At 38.2% G+C, this 21875-nt stretch overlaps 1 protein-coding gene across 1 annotated transcript in view; it reads right to left on the bottom strand.

Moving 5' to 3' along the window:
• Positions 1–390: 390 nt before the first annotated feature.
• The window catches only part of SEMA3C (semaphorin 3C), a gene marked incomplete at its 5' end in the record, with an annotated part of 114291 nt that continues 92806 nt past the window's right edge, over positions 391–21875 (bottom strand). The window contains 6 exons of the mRNA XM_084274727.1: positions 391–4226; positions 6140–6270; positions 9301–9368; positions 11886–12043; positions 13283–13324; positions 15493–15581. Coding sequence (XP_084130853.1) covers positions 3813–4226; positions 6140–6270; positions 9301–9368; positions 11886–12043; positions 13283–13324; positions 15493–15581 — 902 coding nt within the window. The 3' untranslated portion in view covers positions 391–3812. The remainder of the gene's footprint in view (positions 4227–6139; positions 6271–9300; positions 9369–11885; positions 12044–13282; positions 13325–15492; positions 15582–21875) is intronic.

The raw sequence follows: 21875 nt of genomic DNA, 5'->3' as shown, positions 1-21875 counted from the left end.
TGGATATTTCTACGTATTTTTCCCCCGTGAAATGAAAACAGAAAGCATTTACTCTTCACTCCCCCTTTTCAGTCAGACATTTCTGAGTGACTGGATTCTTCTAGTATAATTTTTTATTTTTTTACAATGAATAAATAATAACCTGCTTATCTGCAAGGCCTTATAAGGGGTAATTTCTGAAAGAATTCAGCTCTGACTCTTCAGGTACTCCTGGAAATCTCAGTGAGCATTCAGCACAGAGCAGGGCTCAGAGCTGATTAGCTGCAGTACCTGACACTGAGTATTTTCTTGGACCTCTGTAAGAAGGGATTGCTTTTCAGATAAAAAAATAAAGGTCCCTATTTTTTAGCATTTATCTACAAAGGGGAAAGCAAATTTATTTTTTTTTTACGTTGTTGCAACACACTTTATTTTGTCAGGCAAATAGTATTTTAGATAATTAAATAGCACTATGTTAAACTACATTTTGTTCTTTCTTACACACTATATAATGCATATTCACTGTAATGACAGTTTCATCATGCTAGGAACTTATACACATACCTACACGTTTAAAAACAAGATTTTCTTAATAAAACACGCATATCTACAGTAACAATTGCAAAGAACACATTGTTAGGTCAAGATTTCAGCAAACTTTACAAACTACACAAATAAAAATAGCCAAAAAAATATCAGTACACAGTGAAGTTCTTAGCAGAGAACATATCTTTACATTTGGTGAAGTTATGCCTAGAAGTCATCTTGCTTTTGCATTTTTAAATGAATAAAATTATATACATTATTTAGTAATCCTTAAAATAGGAAGTATTAAATAGCACAAACAATATTACAATCTTAAGTTTTGGTGTTACCTACAGAAGAGGGGCTATTTTAAACAAACAAAAATTGCATTTTGTCTATTCTGTACATTAATGGCCAAACCCTCAGCTGGTATAAAACACAGTAGCTAAATGGACAGCAAGGAACTTAGATTAGTTTATACCAGCTGAGCATCTGGCTCCTGACTACTCTATACACAGGGGAAGGCTGCTAGAGCATGGAAGCTTGGACCGGTTATGCACTGACAGAAGCTTATTATACATATGCTGAAGTTTTCATGCAGCAGGAAAAATGTTAGTTTAAGTATAATCCCTTAAACAGTCATACCATAATAATGGTATATGAAGCAGCTTTAAAAATATTATTTTATAATCATATGAAACTCTGAGCTATGCTGATTGTTTTAACGGAATCCCTTATTGCCAATATTCTATTAGAAAACAGTGTAACTATAATTTCTGAGGCCTAATGGGGGCCTATTAAAATATCACTGTACCTAACCACTTAAAGGGTAAATTGTACCCTTAAATACCTATTAATCACTGTATTCCATCTGGAAGCAATTATGATCCTCACAATAGACATTAATATCACGCTAACTCTGCAGTGAATCTGCTGGGGAACTAGGAAGAGCATGGCAGCACGCAGAGTATATGCACTAATGTCATTCTAGGAGGTAGTTCTACTTTGCGGCACTCAGTTTTTGGTTTGTCACTTACACACTTCAGAAATCAGTCATCCTCAGAAAAGAAACCATAGTTTGCTGCACTGAAAGTCAGCTGGGGGTGGGAAATCTTATTCTCCCATTTAATTTTCCTTTTTTTCCCCAGAGTCTGCCTCGCCAGCTCTTGGGGCCTGATCCAAGTTCACTCAAGTCAAAGAGAAAGTGTTACGATGGTTTTCCTGATAGATACTAGTGGCTACATATTCCAGAAATATGCATTGAGCTTTTGTTTAAGGAAATCACTTAACTAGATGGCAACATATGACCAGGCTGGCATTGCCATCCCCTTTGAAATAAGCAGGAAGCAGAGAAATTAAATTCAAATAGCTCCCACCAGTGTCAAAGGGACTTAGAGTCAGTGTTCAAGTGGTTTGATCAATCAGGGCGCATTTCACAGCTATTCTGCAACAGGTGGTGATCAAATGACACATCTAACTGGTATCAGATCAATACCAGTTATCTCCATTGCACTAGATCTTAATTCACACTGGCACAAACGTGGAGGTGTTCTCCTATGCCCTGTAGAGTTACAACCAGAGTATTCTGATAGAAGCAGAATCAAAATAATGCCCAAATAGTTTCAACAAAGACCTATTAAAGTGTTTAAAACTATGTCTAAAATACAGGCTCCATCTGTTACTGGCTGGAACTAACAACTTTTTGAAAGTTTTTTTCTTCTCTGGGTTCAGAAATTATTTTCATTGGTATGTTCTTCCACAAATTTGTCCTCTTTTTTTTTTTTGGCTGAACATAGCTCAGTTTTGAGCTCAACATTAGTTTACATTTTTTATATACTATCATGAAATATCATGGAATAAAACCACCATTTCTTGAAGGTACTCAAACACTTTTAATCCCTGTTATCAATCTCTTTTGAACAGACTCAGTGGCTTCAAAAACACTCTTACATAGTCAAATGAAGACGATTTGTCCCCATGTTTTGGCATTAGTGTTGCTCAAAAAAAAAAAAGTGATAGTTTTTCCCAGGATGGCTTGATGCATATTTACCCTATTTTCAACTAAACATAATTTATTAGACCTGACAGCTGCTTCTTAAACAAAAATATTTCTTTTTAAACTTGTCTCTCAAGTTGCTATACTTTTTTGGCTTTTGACCCAAACCCATTTTTCAATTTTTCCCTCATTCTTTTTCTTTTCCTGATCTTTTCAGCAGAAAACTGAAAATAAGAGGAAATTGTGAAAATGGCACTGAAAAGAAAAAGGGTACAAAGACTGGAAAATGGAAATGGTTTAATTTAAAAATTCTAGTTAAAATATTTGCAACTTTGAGAAAACATTTAAAAAATAATATTTAAAATTTTTCAGACACTCATGATTTGTTTCCACACTGCAGACCAGCTCCAATTTCATGATGGAACAGATTAAGGATAATCCATGTTTTTAACTGCTGCGTAAACAATATACAATATACCCATGTTCTGTCCTTTGAAAAAAAGCTTGAGTGTAATTCTTTGAAAAAATAGCTAAAATACCTAAGTCACTTAGGTGCATTTCAAAATTGCCTGTATAATGAACATTCTCTTGCTAGCTTTCTGCCATTTATAAAGCTATGTAGTGTTATAGGACACCCTATTTTAATAAAAATCAATATGAGCAGTTACATTCCAGATCTCATTAATTTTTTACAACTCACTCTATGCACAGTAATCCTCTGATAAAGTGGTGTTTTTTTGGTTTTTTTTTTTTTTTGGTTTTCTTCTACTTCTTCCTTCATTTGACCTCTGAATTAATGAAACATTTTTACTATACTTGTTTCCTATCAGCACGCATTCACATGATTTGAATGAGTGAAAGCTGTAAACGCAATGTTGAAGAGTAAACAAGAAATTCATACTGTGCAGTGCAAGGAAATTGTAGTACCATCCTACTTTGAGCATGGATCTTAACCCAGATTCTTTCACCACCATTCTGGTTGGTACAGTTCCAGAGTTGCAAGATAATGCATTGATTTTGTAAAACTTTCTATTCAGCTGTAATTAAATACTAAGATGTTAAAGATGAATCTGGTTTAACATGAATAGCCAGTTCTGCTTCTAGGACAGAGCCCAACCTAGTGTCCATAAGCATCTAGGAAAGAAAATGCTCTGAATTATTTTCTTTAGCTTAGTTACACTGCATTTTATTGGGAGAAGGATTTTTTTTTTCTGATTTTCATTTAGTTTTTTAATCAGATTTGCTCAAATTTGTTCTCAATAGACAAATATAAGCCCTCTACAGTGAGGACAAAGATATCTACAAGATAAAATTAAGATCCAGGTAATTGATTCCTTCTATTTCTACTTTTCCTGCTATTGATAAGGGCCTTTAGTTTGCTGTAGTCCCCTCTCATCTTCTGTACTTCTTCCCTCTGCTGACCTTGCTGTCTACTGTCTTTGCAGTACTGGTTAATCATCTGCATTTCTGAGTGGCTGAAAGCTCCCACAAAGTCCTTTGGGTGGAACTGCAGTGCTCGCACTGAGCTGGCCCAGGTCCAAGGAGACCACTTGTCAGTCATGATGGCCACCATCTCTGAATCTAACACTTTGAAGTTGATCTTCGCTAAGGTCTGCTTGAAGTTGTTCTCAGTTGCAATGCAGTGGTAAAGCCCCCGGTCACTATCTTGGACAGAGCGAATAAGGAGTCCTTGTTCAGTAGCTATGATCCTCTCATTCAGCTTGACCTAAAGGGCAAAAAGGCAGAAGGAACTTCTCAGAGAATGTTATGGAGCAACACAGTACTGGACCTCTTGGTAAATCACACTTCAAACACCTCTTTCTTTCTTAAAAGGTTTCTTAAAGGTACTATTTTTGCTTTATCACATCACCCAGAGACCATTGTTATTACCACTTTCTTCAAGGTAGGTAACTGTTAAAGAAAATGACTTCAATATTTTTATTTGTTATGTTACAATAGACTTGATCAAGATGAAGACAAAGATGCAAATCTGGAGACTACATGAAAGAAGAGTTTTCATCATGTTCAAAGAGCAGAGTTGTGGAAATGAACTTTTACTTGCCAGGGTTTCACACCCCAAGACTGTCTCTTCCAGCATCAGATTTCTGTGAGTCTCAATGGGAGAAAGGTGCAGAATTAGGGATTGATCTATCACTGAACACAAGGTGACTTCTTGCTAAATATTTTGACTTTGAGCAGGTTCCTGGGGCTAACTTCTTAAGAACTCTTATCTCCACTGCAGAGTCTACAGCCTGGTATAATAGTTTTCATCACAGTGTCCTAAACTGTGACTTGGCTCATGGGAAACCAAGAGCAATTCTTCTACTCTCCTATTTCCTTTCTAGCTTCACAGTCTGTATGGTCCCAGGAGATGTTCACATCATTTGAAGGAAGCAAGTTACCACAGCTTGTTATCAGCTGATTATAAATGACATAATGACAAAAATGAGCATATCAGCTGCGAAGGTAAAAAACTGCTAATTTAACCATTATGATATCAGTGCTAGTGGAATTTGAACATTTTTTCTGTTTTGCCACTGTTCTTTTCATTCTCATGGGCATTAATTTGTTTATTATGATGTTCTGTCTACTTTTATAGACATCATGGAAGTAAGATTTTCAGAAATCTGAGAACCTGAATTGTAATTAACCCTTTGATTGCTTTTGATTATCTGTTGCTATTTAAAACTGCATTGATTCTAATAAAGTTATTGAACATATGAACAAAAAAGGGAGATGTTCTGATGATGCAAGGGGTTCAAGAATTGCACCTAGATTGCCAGGACATGCCTTGAGTCTTTGAAGAGAACAAGAGAAAAACAGCATGAAAGACTCAGTGAAAGGCTTGTAAGACCTTTCTGATTTTGGATAAAAGGCCTGATATGAGAATAATGCTTTTCAATATTTATAATCTATCAACAGATACCATTACATAATATATCCTTTCAAAAGATGTTCCTTTTTATTCATATAGTAACTGCCTTGGATTTGAAATGGACTTTTCCCCCTTTTATATTTCTGAAGGAGGCACATTCCCTATAAACAATCATACTGTATATTAGAGTGCTGAAACTTGAGAGCCTTAGAGAGCGCAGTAATGGAAAATGTGATTGCACCATGGTGGGGAAATGCTTTTGTCAATACGTGTTGTTAGCCTGGACTAGTTTCTTGCTGAAGAAACCTCCGTCTTTTCTCCCACTTCTGTCCTTTATCTCTTCAATAGCACAGAAGGGCTACTGCAGGCTGACTTCTTCCTGACCTTTATATTGCTTTTGCGCCAGTTTCCTCAGACTGATAAGAAGTCCTGCAGTTTGCAATTAGTAAAGTGTGAAGGAAAAACTCATTAACTAGTTCCCTGACTTTAGCGGCTGACAGGAATTTTCTGATAGCTGTTGTGGTCCAGTCGAAATCACTGGGGTTGAGGAGTGAAGTCCCAACTATACCAAAGAGTCTGCCTTTATTTACATAAGTAAAGCCCTTATTTAGATGAGTAAAGTGCTGGCCACTGTCCGGCATCCACAGAAATTCTCCAACTTCACTGTAACCAGACTGATGAAAATGCAAACACTACCTTGCCTTGGCCTGGGGAGTGCATCAGACACTGAGGTCCCTTCCAGAGCTACTGCTCACATTACTCACCTCTTTCCTCCTGTCGTTGTCCTTCTGTAGCAGCCACTTAATAGAAGCCTGAGGAGATTTGGGCGTGCATTCCAGAAAGGTGGTGTTGTTTTTTACTCCATACTGAACTATTTCTGCAGCATTTCTGTATGCTAGAAAGACAAAGAAAGCAGGTGAGGCTCCTGTGAATGGTGATTTGATACACCTGCAACACAGGTAAAATGAAGTATATCTGATCCTGATACTGGCCAATAGGTGCAAATTTTTCAAAGAAATACAATCAAATATGAAGAAGCACATCCAGTTACAGATACCAGTGCTTTCAATCTGACATGGTATGTTCTGAGAAAGTAGGATACGTGTGAACTGGTCAGCTCTGCTGATGGAACAACTGAGCTCAGGGATAGCGTTCCCTGAAAGGATCTCACTCTCCACCACTACAAGAACGCCAGTCTTGAACTATCCAAAGGAGATTGAAGCATTTAATATATTTCTTCATGCTTTACATTTACGAGTTGGAGGAGTACGATTGCAGGACTCCAAATACAGCAGCGTGCCCCAAAGACGGCTCCGTCAATCCAGCTGCCTGCAGCCGCCTGGGAAAGCGTGAGAGGGTAGACTTGGCTCCCTCTGCTCCCCACTACTCCTGCAACACAAGGGAAGCACTTGGCTCCACATCTGAACACCAAGGAATACGTAGACAGGCCAGCAGCCGAGACCAGGACAGATTTATAGTCCTCCAACAACACCTGGGAAAGTGCTGAGTGTATGTCAGCGCTTAGAGCTGTTGTGCCCCTTTACAGTCTTGAGAGATGAATTATTGGCAGTTGCCAGTAGGAACTTTTAGATGCTCATTGCTTGGTCTAAATAATAATACTTGCCCTGAAAACAATACACTGCCAGTTTTAAAAGCTTACATCATATATGAAATAGATTTATTTTTTTTAACAAAGGAGCAATGGACCCCGAATAACATGAGAAATGGAAATACCTACAGATCTACAAGTCTAAAATCTGGATTTGTTTTTCCACAGTCCTGACTGTTTTTGCTCAGACTCTATCTCCCATTCTTTCCAGCTTCTTTCATCAACTGATACATGAAATTGGAATCTGCTCTACTAAAGGAAAGAGGTTTTGCTTGGGTTTAATCCTTCAATGTTTTTAGTGCATTTATGAGATTTCACCAAAATAATTTGTAATTTTTAGGAGAATAATGTGGGAATAATTTGCATCCAAAGACACTAAGCTAGGAAGGAGTTTATCTGTGGGCTGATCTATCTGTAGTTGTGGAACAGGGAAAATCAGAGCTAAAACACCTTTACTTTCATGTGCACTGGAACTAAGTATACTACAGAAATGTTTAATTGATTGATGTATATCTAATTTCTTACCTAATCCATAATATTTCTACTTACACACACTAAGAAAAAGATTGAGAGAACACAAACACATTTTTCTAATGGCCATAAGGGCTAACACAAGTGTTGCAATATTAAACAGCACATTTGAAAAGCAATTATATAAAAGCCCCTTAGTTCTTTTGCAATATGCCAAAATGTTGAATTTATAGGTTCTGAGAGGTCTACACCATGCAACCTATCATGTTTAAAGATTCTTTTCAAGATTATGGTTCCCTAGGAACTTGGAAGATTTCTTGCTATTGCCTGACTTTCTGCTTTTCTGTCATTTAGGTAGATTTCATTTTTTCCCCAAACATAGTATATAGCTTTTCTGTAAATGGCTGTAATTATATTTTGGAAAAGTCTAAGTTACTGTTTCTTTTTATCTTTTTTTTTCCACTGGGCAAAAAACTGCCATCTACTTATGCTATGTGCTGCTGCTGCCACCAAAACATCCTTTAAACTAAAAATACATCCACGGTAAAATAAAATTAAAAAAAAAAAAAAAAGCTTGGAAAACAAGGAACCGGTTTCACAAGACTGTCAAGGTTTAATCATTTGTTTCCCCTCAGCCCAGAAAGCAGACAGTTCACATTCTCACATTTTCCACACTGAAAGAGGAGACACCCACCCTTGGGATAGACAATGGGTAGGTGGTCAGAGCACATGCCTGCAAGGTAGGAGGAGACGCAGCTCAAATTACTTCATGATTCAGAAGCTGAGCTTTAACATGGAGCTCTCAGAGCTCAGGTGCATGCTCTAATGGTGGGGTCATCTTTCGTAATTACCTGTTCAAGCTATCAGCTTCATATAAATGGCCTGACAGTGAGTCATGGGGAAAGACCCACTGGTGCTGTAGGTTGGCAGCTGGAGCAGAATTCATCACGTTTGGGCTGAGGGATCTACAGTTCAGACAGGTGGTCTGTTTTGATCCAGGAGATTCTTCTGAGACCCAGAGACCATTTCAGTGGAATTCTTAATTAACTGAACCTTTCACATGTACCCACTAAAGCATTGTACTTTTATTCAAAAACAGTCAATCAAAAAGTTATAACTGGGTCTATTATTTGGTCTCTGGATTGTACAGGTGAGAATGCACTTCAAAATGCAGGCTCACTGAGGTGGAATGGAGCGCAGTTCTCTAATCTGTGTCCTTGGTTTGATGGTGTTCATTGCCACTGCCTACCTCAGACACACACAGGGTTTAAGAGGATTAAACTGCCCTTATTTATGTGTCTACTCTTACTGTGACTTTGGCTATACTTGATGGGTCTCCATCAATCTGGAGAAAGTGGTAGCTGAGAGGACAGAGCACTGGCTCCTTTGTCCACCTGCACCACACCTGGCTGACTAGACAGTTGCACAGCTGGAAATAAGGGACTTCATAGGGAGATTTAGAATGGTTTATTTTCCCATGGAAAGGAAGAAAGGAGAATTCATAACTCAAAAGACAAGTCGATAACCTGCTCCAAAACATAATATGGCCTCAAATATTCAGAATAATTCTGAGGCCTAAGACTTAAATGCTGGTTTCTAGTCAACACTGTCAGCTTCTCATTTCATGTATGCTGAACTATGTATTTCATGGGTCATCATTTTATAAAATATATATGCACATTTCACGTAATTGCAAGGAAATATGTTAAAATGAAAACAAAACACAGACTTGGAAAATAATTCTGCTTAACCAGTAAACCACACAGATAATGTGAGTTATGATGAATCACATAAAGGAAAGCCATGCACTCTTTATATAGCATGAGGATCTCTAAATTATAGTACCTTTCAGGTTGAAACCTCGGCACTGAGTCAGAGGGTTTCCATGTCTCACATCTTGCCTACGACTCCTCCTGAAATATTTTGCAAAAACAAAATGTTATTCCAAGATACCTACACTGCATATAAACAGTTTTTTGTTTATGTTCTGTTTTTTTGGTTTTTTTTCACAAGATTAAGTTCATGACCTACTCTGAGTGTGCTTTCCTCTTGGCAGGCTTGCTAGTGTGAGGATACTACTGAAGTTAATAACCAAAGAATCATAGAGTGGTATAGGTTGGCAGGGACCTCTGGAGACCACCTAGTTGTCCCCCTGCTTGATAAAGCAGGATCACCTAGAGCAGATTGCATGGGATTGCATCCAGGTGGGTTTTGAGTATCTCCAGAGAAGGAGACTCCACAACCTCTCTGGGCAACCTGTCTCAGTGCTGTCACCCTCACAATGAAGAAGTTTTTCCTCATATTGAAGAAAAATATTCTTATTACTCATATTCTGTTTGTTGAAGCTTATAAAATGGTTGTACTTTTGGTGGGTAAAGTAGTTTTGCAATGGAGGTATAGAGATGTAAGGGTTAGAGGTGATGCATGCAATAGACATGGGTTCACTGTTCCAAGACCTAACACAGTCCTGTGTCACCTGATCTGTCACAGCATGGTTTTGAAAGGAAACATTTGAAAAGTAATGTTTCAAAGGAGTAATTTCTGTCATTCCAAGTATATTTTTGATAATGTAATTGATGTTTACCATCAAAAATATTTCCTCTTATGCCTCGGGATCTTAACCTTTGTGAACTATTTATGTGAGTCAAAGGAGACAGTGAAGAATTTCTGAGTGGCTTTCAGGATTCCTGAGCTCCACACCACCAGAAATGGCATGTCTTGCATTAATCTGTTCTTAGAATGTAAACTTACAGCTTGATATATAAAAAAAATGGTTGAGAATGTGGTGTTTAGAAAATAAAGATAATGTTAGTTAGGTGTTTTGAGGTAAATGGGTGCTGGATGAGGAACCGCAATTATCCATGGGTGACAGAAGTGTTAGAAGCAGCCAATAAGCAACCATGTCCAGCAGATACTACTGTCTAGACTATGGGATTTGGCTCTAATTACCCATGTTTTCTCCTGCGCAATTCTCTCTTGTTAGATAAAGGTACAACTCATTTCCTCTACATACGAAAACCAGATTATTTTTTTTTCCATACAGCTTTAGGTGTTCGTTTGGTTTGATATAAAAAGAAAATTGCAAACAAAATGCCAGTGTGAAAGCAAGCCCCAGTGGAAATAACCAGGGGTGTATGTAATGGTCATGGCAAGGAATCCACTAGAAACCAGGTATACCTGACAGCTCACTGTATCTTTCAGCAGCTATGTTAGTGTAGGAGTTAGGTGACCTGAGACTCAGGGAATTTTCTTTTCTTTCCTCCCTCTGTCTTATGGCCTTTGTTCCATGGAAAAAAAAAACAAAACAGTTTGCAGACCATAGGCTGAATATGCTGAGTGAAAGCAGCAAAAACCCCAGGTGCTTTACCAATTGCTACATTGCCAGCTAGGTTGGGTTTTACCTTGTAGTCTGAAATAAGGAATGCATCGAGAAAACTTGGCAATAACAAAAGTAATTGCCTTTAACCCCAGGGGATGACATTGTCATCAGGGCCACTGGAGCAGCTTTGCCAGTTTCTGTCTACTGTCTCCCTCTGTTTAGGTAAAGGAGCAAAGCTCATTAAGTATATCTGCTCCTCTGCGTCTGCATCCAGGTGCAGGGAGTGAGCACAGCGGCACATGTGGGTAAAGGTCTGGCATACATCTCAAAGGTTTGTCTCCTCCGCAGTAATACCACATTATTCTGTAGCTTTGCTTCTACACAAAGTGAAATCTTAGTAATACAAAAGCTCACTACAGCCTCCTGCTATTAAATATTTCCCTTGGGAGCAGGAAAGAGGCTCCTGTTTTGCATAAGAATTATGAGATGGACTATTAGCTCTGTTGTAAATTAAAGAGAAATTGCTTTCCCTGTCTGCTTTAATAAATCTCATGTCAAAAAGCCCAGATCTGCAGGCATTACATGGAAATCACATTTGCCTAAAATTTTCTGAGAAATCATTCCTCTCATTTAGAAGCAAATGAGGAAAACAAAACCAAACCCAAACCAAACTGAAACAAAAACAACCCCCAAAAAAGACTATTCTTCAGACTGCCCAAGAGATATTTTGCTGTATTTAGGGCTATCATAATTACATCTGTAGTGAGCAACTGAATTTAAGCAAATGAAACGTTTCACTGATTTTGTGTGCATGTGACAGCAGGATTAATATTTATGATTAGGCATGAGTTGGTTGTTTAGGTTTTTTCTTCTTTTCTTTTCTCAGTCCATTACTTTAAGTATGAAAAGACAAGCTGTTTAGCATACACTATTGTAGCACACACTTCTAGGTGATGAACAATGCCAAGCACAACAGCTACAGGCATATTGTCTGTACATGCTCCTGAAAGGAATGACATCCCACTTCTTCATCACAAGACCCTAGGCTACATCGCAGAACAAAAGCTTTCTTTCCTGGCAGGCTTCATTGGGCTGCTTAAATGCTGCTCACCTTTTCCCGGTGGGATAGAACCTGGAGCAGGAGTTGCCATCCCAGGCGCAGTATGGATCTCGGGCGAGGCAGCAGTCCGCGCAGGCGGTGCCATAGATGTGGCAGCGATGCAGGGATACCTGGGTGACCCCTTCGTCTGAGCTCACGTATAGCTGTTGCTGTAGAAGGAAATGGAAAGATTTATTTCAGATGTGGAGAAGCTTCACCCAAGACTCGGTTAATGCACCTAAAAAGCTTTCAATTAACTGTGGAATTAACTTAAAAACCAAGAGGGGAGCCACTATTACATATAAAGCCAAGACAAACAGAAATCTCCCAGGTGAACAGGCCTGTACTATTTCCACCTTCATGTTGGAAAACACTTAGAAACACTGGGGAATGTTAATGATTTTTGGACATTGAGTGTCATTGTTCTGTTCTGGGGCAGACAGGCTAAGTTAATATTGGTCAGATTTAGGAACTGGGTTCTTGTTCAGTCACGATTATTGGCTCATGCCTTTGAACTAAGTATTTTGTATGCATATAGTCATTTCAATAAATACAGAATTCCTAGTTGGATTCTTCAGTGCCTACATTTCCAAGACATAAAACGCAGAGATTATGGTGAGGCTCGGGGCCAAATTCTGATAGCCTTATATACCTGAAAAATAAACCAGCAGAACTTTTATAATAAATGAGAGCTTTTGCAGAAGTAGTTCAAAGTGAATAGGTCATCACCAAAATCTGGGCAAAAATTGCTGTTTTCCTCAGAAATAATTATTCTTAAAATATAAACTAATATTGAACAAAATCCTTGAAACTTCCCATATCTTTTTGCAATAAAATTAAATATTACACGGAATACAATTTAGTAAATAATGTTTACTTATTACTAGCTTCATGAAATATTTAGCAACATGTTACTTGCAAAATCATGGAATATAAATTTTTAGTTTGGGTGCTCAACATTTCGGCAGAAATCCTCAGCTATTTTCATCATTCTTAACACCACTGTTATTGCTAATACACACACATGCACAATGGTACCATGGACCTGACATATCCAACACCACCTTCTTGCACTGAACAGACTTCCAGTGCAAAATTTCTATTTAGGATTTATAGAAAAAAATAGGGAAGAGTAATTTTCCTCTTGTAATATTTTTCCCTTACTTGTCAAACAAAACGATTTACACTTTCAATGAATTAGTAATTATAATGAATAGAAATTGTTTTATCTTAGTGGCTATGGGGCATATAAACAGCTCACAAAAATTTCAGTCAGGTTTCTCCATATTCATTATGGAAAATCTACTTATATTTAGTATGCTGCTGAATGATTGGTGCTCTAACATCTTTAAGTCAATTTATTTCTCAGCTAACAAGAAAGACTAAGTAAGCATTCCACTTCTCTTTACCTTTTTAGATGAAATCTTCATTGTTGTTATAGGAGAATTACTCTGAAAGACAAAATTCCAAACCACATTTACAAGGACTCTCTTGTTATTAGTGTCCCTACATTAAAATTTAAAATTCAATAAAATGTGTCATATCTAAAGAAAACTATATATTTTCATCTCTTGGAAAGGCATCACTCACTCCCACTATCTTTTTGCTATTTTCAGAACTAAGCAAATGATATAAATGAAAGTAACATCTCACCAGATGCATTGGCTAAACTCAACTGCATTATTATTACTTGTGCATCAACAATTTTTTGTACACTTCTAATTAACCTGCCTCTGTGCTACATCAGCAATATAGCAGCAATGTTTTTTGAAACGTTTACTCTCACTTTGAAATAAGAAACAACATTTATTCATTGACAATGATGATAAAGAAAAACCATACAATAGCTCATGCATATTTACAACATGATCCGGATAAGAAGATGTCTTATTTCTCCTACACATTATCTACAGTGCATACAGTTTGGTTACCATCCAGTATATACTTTCAGATTATCGAGGACTAGAATATTAAAAATGGCATGTGAGTTATTGAATGTTTCTTTCCCAGAGACAGCACTGTATACTACTGTGTGTCATCACTGCAGTCTGTTACTGTCTGCGTCCAAACTGAATGTTAAAGAGCTGGAAAAGGAATTATCACATATATTGCCTTAAGCAAGTGAGGCAATTCATTATTCTCATCCAAACAAATGATAGAATTGATGGTAATAAACATGTTCAGCATTTTTTTGAGATTAGCATTTGGTCGGTCAGAGAGGAAAGCCGTAGCAGTGGGCCAGGATTAACTGCACTGGACTACAACAGGCAGAGCAGGGAGGCCAGGGCTAGAAAATCTGGCTGCTAATCATGTGAATTGGCAAGGGTTTGAAGGAGTTTAGAGCTGTTGTAGTATTTCATAAACTGTCTGGAGACTCGAGGTCAAATGCAACACTGAATCTGATGCCACATTCTCCTTTCCTTGTATATAGTCTGGAAAGGAACCAGTGCTTTGCTTATGCTCCATATTTACCAGCACGCAGCCAGTGATCTCATTCCCCCTCTGTTGGAGAAACTCATCAAAATGCTGCCATGTTGCTTCACAGATTGCAATGGCAGAGGTTATGATATCATGATTTTTAGGGTTCAGGATAAAAAAGTCTGTACACAGAGGCCCAAAAAAAAAAGGTTTAGGGTGAAGATTCCTCACAGCCTACTACTTGCTTGCTCTGTTACTTTACCTTTCAGTAGTAATACTTGGGCGAAGGGTACTCTTTAGGTAATGTTATTCACATATATGGTTTTTAAAGGGAAGACTTCAACAAAAGCCTTGGAAGGCTAATTATGCCTTTATGAGGATTAACACAGAGTGTATTCATTTTCTTAAACAAACTGTTAATGCTGCCTGTCTAGATGAAAAAGTTTAAATTTTCCTTTTTGTATCCCCTCAGTGAAACAGAGAAAAGCCCATGACAAAACCCTTATCTCCCTTTATAGATCCATTTACCCTGAGACTACCTGTTTTAAAGAATAGCCCTTTCAAAAATTTTAAAGGCATTTTTCAGTACGAGGATGAATATTTTCTTTAGGTTATTACAAGCTGCTATATGCCAGTGATTGACAGAGGCTATTCCCTTACTTCTCCCTGCAGTTGTTTGTGTTTCTTTTCAGCTTGTGTTGTGTTAAGCCTGTAGCTTTTCTTACTCCAGAGGCATGTGGCTTTGAAGAACTGAAGTTAAGCAGAAAAAACATTAGTTTGCTTCCATTCTGCAGCTCAGAATCAGGAAGATTATCAGATAATCAAAGAAGTACAAAAATCTCAGATTCCATCTGGAAATAGCAACAGCCTCAGCACATGATGCCAATGATAAAAGTTGCCTTCTGGCAGCTACTATAATGTGACCTCGTAAAAATGTGAGTATCAAAATCCTTATAGCCAGTATAATATAGAAAATATACAACTTAAATATAAGGGGTGGGGGGGGGACCCTACCTTAAGCTAGCTACAGCCTTCATAGTGGTGGATATTTTATATTCCTCTTCGGGTGGGTATCAAGCTGACAGTACGCACATTTACTTGATCTTTTATCAAGTCACAGTTGCCCTTGCCAAAGTCTCTTAGAACAAAGTGTTTGTGTGAACATACACATTGGAAGAGTAAAAGTAGGAGCATGCCAAACCTGAAAAACCTCCAGTTCTTCTAAAATGAGTTCTCCACTTGCAGAGAAGTTGGTGGGTAGGACAACAACTTTTTGTACAGTTCCTTGATCTGGAAAAGATGAGGAAAAGTGAGACCATGAGGCAGAGAGAGAGAGAGAAAGGAAAAAAACAGATGTACTATTATCAAATTGGGAAAAGAAGCCATCAAAGCAAGTGCTGTTACATAAAGATATTAAAGACATTCTGTAATTTCTAGGGTTTGGAGTCAGAAAGAAGCATGAGATCATTCCCTCACAAGACACAGAGTAGGGATAGCTTGTACATGACTGCATATAGTGTTAGTCTCCTATGTGAACACGAAGAAGTCATGTTAAGATTGGAGTTACTACCATTACTGTTACCCTTCTACTCCAAAAGATTAATCAAAATCAGTATTTACTGTACTAATTACAGTACAGACACACAGACAGAGGCAGTATCTATCCTAATGATCATAGACTGAAACCACAGCAATATAAACAGGTAAAACAGAGTTATTGCAGAATTTAATATATAATCATATTCATTAAAAAAAATGCTAGCAACTGAAGACATGAAAGGTAAACTTTCCAAAGAATAACTCTACAGCTAAACATAGTAGGGTGAAAGCTTCTTTTTTGTTTTTGGTTTTTTTTCCACGGAAACTCAAACAATAATCAATTTCAATCAATATCCATTACATATCAGTATGAGTTAATATTTTGGTCCACAAGGAAAAAGGAAAAGCAAGGGAGATATACTGTAGCAACTTTATCATGACTGCCCTCTCAAAACTCAGTTCCAAGCCTTTGAAATCCACACAGGTCAAAGGGGTAAGAAGAATGAGGCAATGCAGTGTTTTTGCAGGTTAGAATGAGACCAATGGGATATTTTTGAGTACTCTTCCAATTTTGTTATGTCAAAACATGTGGAGGGGCCTATCTGTGAAGGCTTTTAAACCCTGAGACAGCCACTGATGTGGCAGAAATGTCAGACTGCAGGAGAATCACAAGGACAAATGAGGGGTGTTTTTACTTGGAAAAAGCACAGCACATAGAATTCGTTTTGCCTGAGAGGCCTGGAAATTAATCTGAGTAGAATAAATTTACTTGCTTAATTTTGATTCTGAGGAATAAGACCACATGGTATGGATTCTGTTTTCGAAAGTTTTATGAGCAATATAGACTTGTGTGGTTAGTACAGCACAACATAGGAAAGTATCTATGTGCATTTTTATTAATTTGTGACCGAGGAAAGGAAACCTCAGCTTCCAGTTCAGCAATTCATGATGTAGACAACATAAACTGAAAACCAGCAATTTTGCTTTTGCTTTTAAGGTCAGTGACTAAATTCCATAGCTGGAGCTGTAAGGTAAGTTGGTTACAGTAAATAATTTACATCTTATTATTTCCCTGGAGGAATCCAGAAAATAACAATATAGTTTATATAAACTTAAAAAATGAGCAGGTTTAAAGCCAGAATATTGATAGGCAATGACATGACCACACACACACAGAGCACATTGCAGTATTTTGTCATTTAAAAAAAAAGAAAAACTGAAAGCTCACAAGACTTAAGACGTGTAGCTATCAATTGTTCATGCTCAGGACACGATCGGTATGAATTTTTCATGAGAATTTTCTATGGACAACATCATTTATTCTCATTATATAATGGCATGATAAACCAGTTCCTCCCGAAGAAACTTTACTGAAACTAAATCTTGTGATAGCACAGCTGTGGTCAAGCCTGGGTGCCAGTATTAGCAAAGATATGAGAACCTGAGAGAGATTTACTAACTGCCAGGACCCACTGAAGCTTTAAACTGCTGCAGATGCATCCCTTGCTGGAGCTAAGGAGAAGCATGTGCGTGTGCATGTGTATCTGTATTTCTGCTCTTACTAAAGGGAATAACCCACTCACAAATACAGGCAGCTTAAGCCCAGTCTTCCTCTGCCTCTTTGCATCCTTTTATCAATGTCCTTCCCTCTAATGTTTAACTATACCATACATAATACTGTATCAAAAGTGCAGGAAGGAGCAGCAGCCTTTTGTGGTTTTTTGGGTTTTTTTTTCCAGCTGCCTGCAAAGTGTCAACGACCTGTGTAACCCTGACATCCAAGGCACTAAGCATGTTGACAGTGACCTTACCTGCAAAGGAATGTGAGGCTGCTGAGCCTCTGAAGAACGGGTTTATTTCAATGATCCATTAGCACATGCCACACATTTAAAATTCCTAAATTGTCTTTGGTCCTCAGACATTGCCCCAAACTGAAATCAGAACCTGAGGAGACATTTTACCCTGAGCATTGGCACAGAAAATACTGATAATGCCTGGCGCCTAGTCCTTGTGTCCTAATAAACCTTACTATTTGGAAACCAGGTTCCTATCTGCCTTTTTGTCCCACCCCAGGAAAATGCGCAGAGTTAAGAACTGTTTACCTTGGTATTCATTCCCTTTGACTGAATATTTTACCACTCACTTTGACTCATTATTGTACCATGAGGTACTGATCATGGCAGAAAGGAATGTTCCATTGCTTTAAAGGAAATAGTAAACTTAATACATTTACAATAACTATTGATATAAGGGAAAGTAGAGAATAAAAAGCTATTTATATTTCATTAAATGAAACCACTTAAAACAATGAATTCAAACAGTCTATACAGATACATATATATAATTCCAACAGCACAAGGCTTGTAGACTATAGCCCTCTGCTTCTTCTAAAGACATTTTTTCTACTTTTTCTCAGCCTGTTACTTAATAAATGAAAAGCAAATGTTTGTTCCCAGAAAACACTTCTTATTCCTTTCTCAGTAGCACTGATGTCTCCACTATAAGCACAGTAGCTGACAAATCAAGTGCTTATATGTGTTCATGTCAGAAAGCTTATGGTACATCTCTGCTTTGCTTATTTCCTTTAATGGCAAGGCAGCAAACTGAATTCCCTGGATCAGAGGGAAAGTTGGAAAGGATGTAGCACTGTGCACTGCAGGAGATACATGCAAAGTAGCAGTGCCTGAGCTGTTTCCCAGTGTATTCCATAACAGAAAACCTTTTGTGTTGTAAGCCAGGCATAAGAGATCATCAAACAAGCAGAAGTGATTTTTTTTTCATGTTTAGGTCAAGATATGAAATTATAAGTTAATTCTGTAAAAATCATAAAAGGAAACAAGATGGTTTCCTTCACTGTTTGCTTGTTACTTCCAGAAACCCACTTGCAAACGGTTCCACGCTGTTATGATTCCACAGTCAGGATAAAAGCCATTGTGTCTCCAGAATATCAGTCCACCACAAGAATGTATGAAGTGAAGAGGCAGATTAATGCTCACCACTTCCCTGACTTTTCACCAGGAGCTGTTTGCAGCCTCCCATCAGCCCAGTGATGAGAGGGCTGACGGACAAGAGAGAGGAAACCTCCCTCAAGCTAAGGGCAAGAGGACAAGGGTGACTCATAATGAATGCTTTTCTGTTTCAAACCTGCTTCAACAATTGCAGTCTCCGAGCTTGACATGGAAAACAAGGTAACTGAGACTGTGTTCCCTCTGGAGGATGGAGAAAGAGGGAACAGCAAGGGAGGGAAGTGCTACAATTCTGTAGGCTAAAAAATGGTGTAGAGAGTACACAGAATGGGAAATACATGGAGAAGGAAGGCAGTCCAATAAATCGCTCAGGGAAGGAAGATAAAACAATCATCATCATCCCACCTTCTTTGAAATGCAGAGCATGATTCTGTCTGGTATTAATCAGCCAAGTTTCATTGATATCAGTTGGAGTATGTCTGACTACACTAATTTTGATCTGGGTGACTATGGGCAATGGAAAATTTGTCTTAAGGAACAGCAATGAAAGATCTACAGGTGTTTGGCTGGAATCTGTATTTCAGAAACTGAATCTGCAGGTCTGAGTTTACATCCTGTTCTCTAGCTTTTCTTTCCCCAGCTCTAAGTGAACACTGAAGTTGTCAGCACTGTGAGCGTCAAAGAGGATCAGGAAAAATCCACATCACATGTACAAACTGAACAACACATAAAACCCCTGAGTTTTCCACATCATAAAGAAAATTACTGCAATGGACACCAACTGCTACCCTGCAAGGCGTTTCGCAGAGAAGACTCGTGAAGTAATCCCCCTCTCTGATGTGTCTGACATTGCTGGAGACCCTCTGAAAACTTTTCTCCATGTTGTGCATGACAGCCTGATGGCAGCTTAATTATTTTTGGTCTCTAATCTCAGTTAAACTTGATGCAAACAAGTAACATTACAAAGAAAAAAGAAAGCAAAAAGCTTGTAAAACGCTTAAAATCTCTGAGAAGATGTTCAGGTTCAGCAGAGATGGTGGCAGATTAGCAGTCAGGGCTGAAAGACAGATCCCCACACCCTCTGTTCTTAGGTGTCTGCTGTTTGTGAGGGCTCCCTCCACAGCCACCTAACTTCTTTGTGTTTAATTTCACTTATCTGGTGTAATATTTTTCCAGCTCATAGTATTGCTATCAAACTTTGTAAAGTCATTTCAAGCTGCATCAAAGAACAAAAAGGCAGTTACAAATGTCTAATGAGCTCACACTTGAAGGCAAAACTCTCACATAGCCCCAGCTTGGTCAGTCTCCTGGGGCATACTGTGATCTTGTTTTAACAAAAACTGAACAGAGAAAATAAAACAGGTGGAGCAATGCCCTCTTAACTTGTGTATCTTCTTAAAAGGCTGTGAAAAAACATTGGATGAGTTGGTCAAAGAAAGGTTTTGAATGACTCAGGCAGTATTACCAAGGGGAAGAAAAAAACTGTCTGCCGCCTGTTGTGACCCTGTTGTGCAACATCGTCTTCCTAAACTTACAGACATGAAGCTGCAGCCAGCAAATCTGTGGGGGGCAAGCTTGCTCTTCTGACCAGATTATCTCTCTGAAGCTCATTACATGATTTTGGCTATTGCATTACTGGAAGCTACTGCTGTCAGCAAGGGTTATTTTTCCAGAAAGACAGACATCATGCAACACCATGAAAATGAGTATTACAACCTTATGCTCTGAAGGCACTTACTGCATCCAGACTCCAAAAACAAATGTTGCATCAGAAAAGAAAAGAAACACTGAACAACCTCATGTCACATCAGATGCTCATGGCCCACATTAATCATCTGAGTAAGCCACACTAAAGTTTGAAGTGCCTTTTTGCGACTGTAAGCTAGATCTCTTTACACAAAAACATATCCTATCTTGATAGCAAGGAGCTGAAAATAATCCTTTTGGTGCCCATGGCTGTTTAACGTACCCAAGTTTGACCCAGACATTTAAATATTTTCATAACACCAAGAGCAATAAAAAATCTCATGCATAATCTTATGGTTGTGCAATCTGCGTGTACTTTGACCAAAGGCTTTTGTACTGCAAGCAGTAGGTGGCATGCTTAAAAAATAAATATTAATCTCAGGAAAATGTTCTCATGCTGTTTTACTGCTGTTCTTAAAACTCAAATGGAAAACAATCTACCAAAGGATAAACAGAAAATATTGAATGGTTGGGTTCTTTAGATATAACTGAAATGAGTAAACTAATTACAGTAAAACTCTAAGGAGAATCAAAAACTTCAGGACTGAATTCTTCTCCACCACAGAAATGGGATAATCAAAGAAGAACTCTAAGCTTAAATTCCTGAACTGAGTATGTTATTACTCATTGCACAGGGAAAACGTATCTTAGCATTTCCCTTGTCAAATATGCAAATAATTGATTACATTTTATCCAAGTAAACTATCCCTTGGATTTCTGTTTGGGAAGATCAGCTTTCTCTGGTAGTGCTGTTCTCTATCATTAAAGACCTGCTCCTTGCTCTAAATCGGCTCATTTCAGAGGGAGATGAAGAGATCCCTTTGGGTGCAGGTTTTAAGTGCTTTGGGAGTCTTCAGGTTGAAAAGTATAGAGAAAAGATGAGATCGTTATAATTTGAAAAGCGTGTGGAATGCTGAGGGGACAATGTCCCCGGGATTTATTCTGCTAGCTATGTAGGCAAGCCACTGAGAAATGCAATATATTAACTCTGGGCATAGACCAGGCCCTGTTAACTCAGCACTTTTGTCTGGGGGTGCAAAGGAAACACTACATTTAGTTCACATTCATGTTAGAAAATGATGCAGCTGCCTATACCCTCCCATGCCATGGCTACAAGATGAAGACTGCTGGTGTTCTTGCAGCTTATACCTCTGTTATTCTTCACTTGAATTCAGGAACTGATTTATTACTGAGGCTATAGAGGAGGAAAAGAGGAAAAGCTGAACATTTTGTGTGCTCTGCATCTGGCAAGACATAAAACACTCCAATTTCAAGCATGAGACAGGTCACTGACAGTGACAGACATGGCTGGCAACATCTCAGTTCAGCAGCA

Source organism: Gallinula chloropus (assembly GCF_964237585.1).
Source record: "Gallinula chloropus genome assembly, chromosome: 1".
Lineage (NCBI taxonomy): Eukaryota > Metazoa > Chordata > Aves > Gruiformes > Rallidae > Gallinula > Gallinula chloropus.
This window is presented reverse-complemented; position numbering and strand designations above follow the sequence as displayed.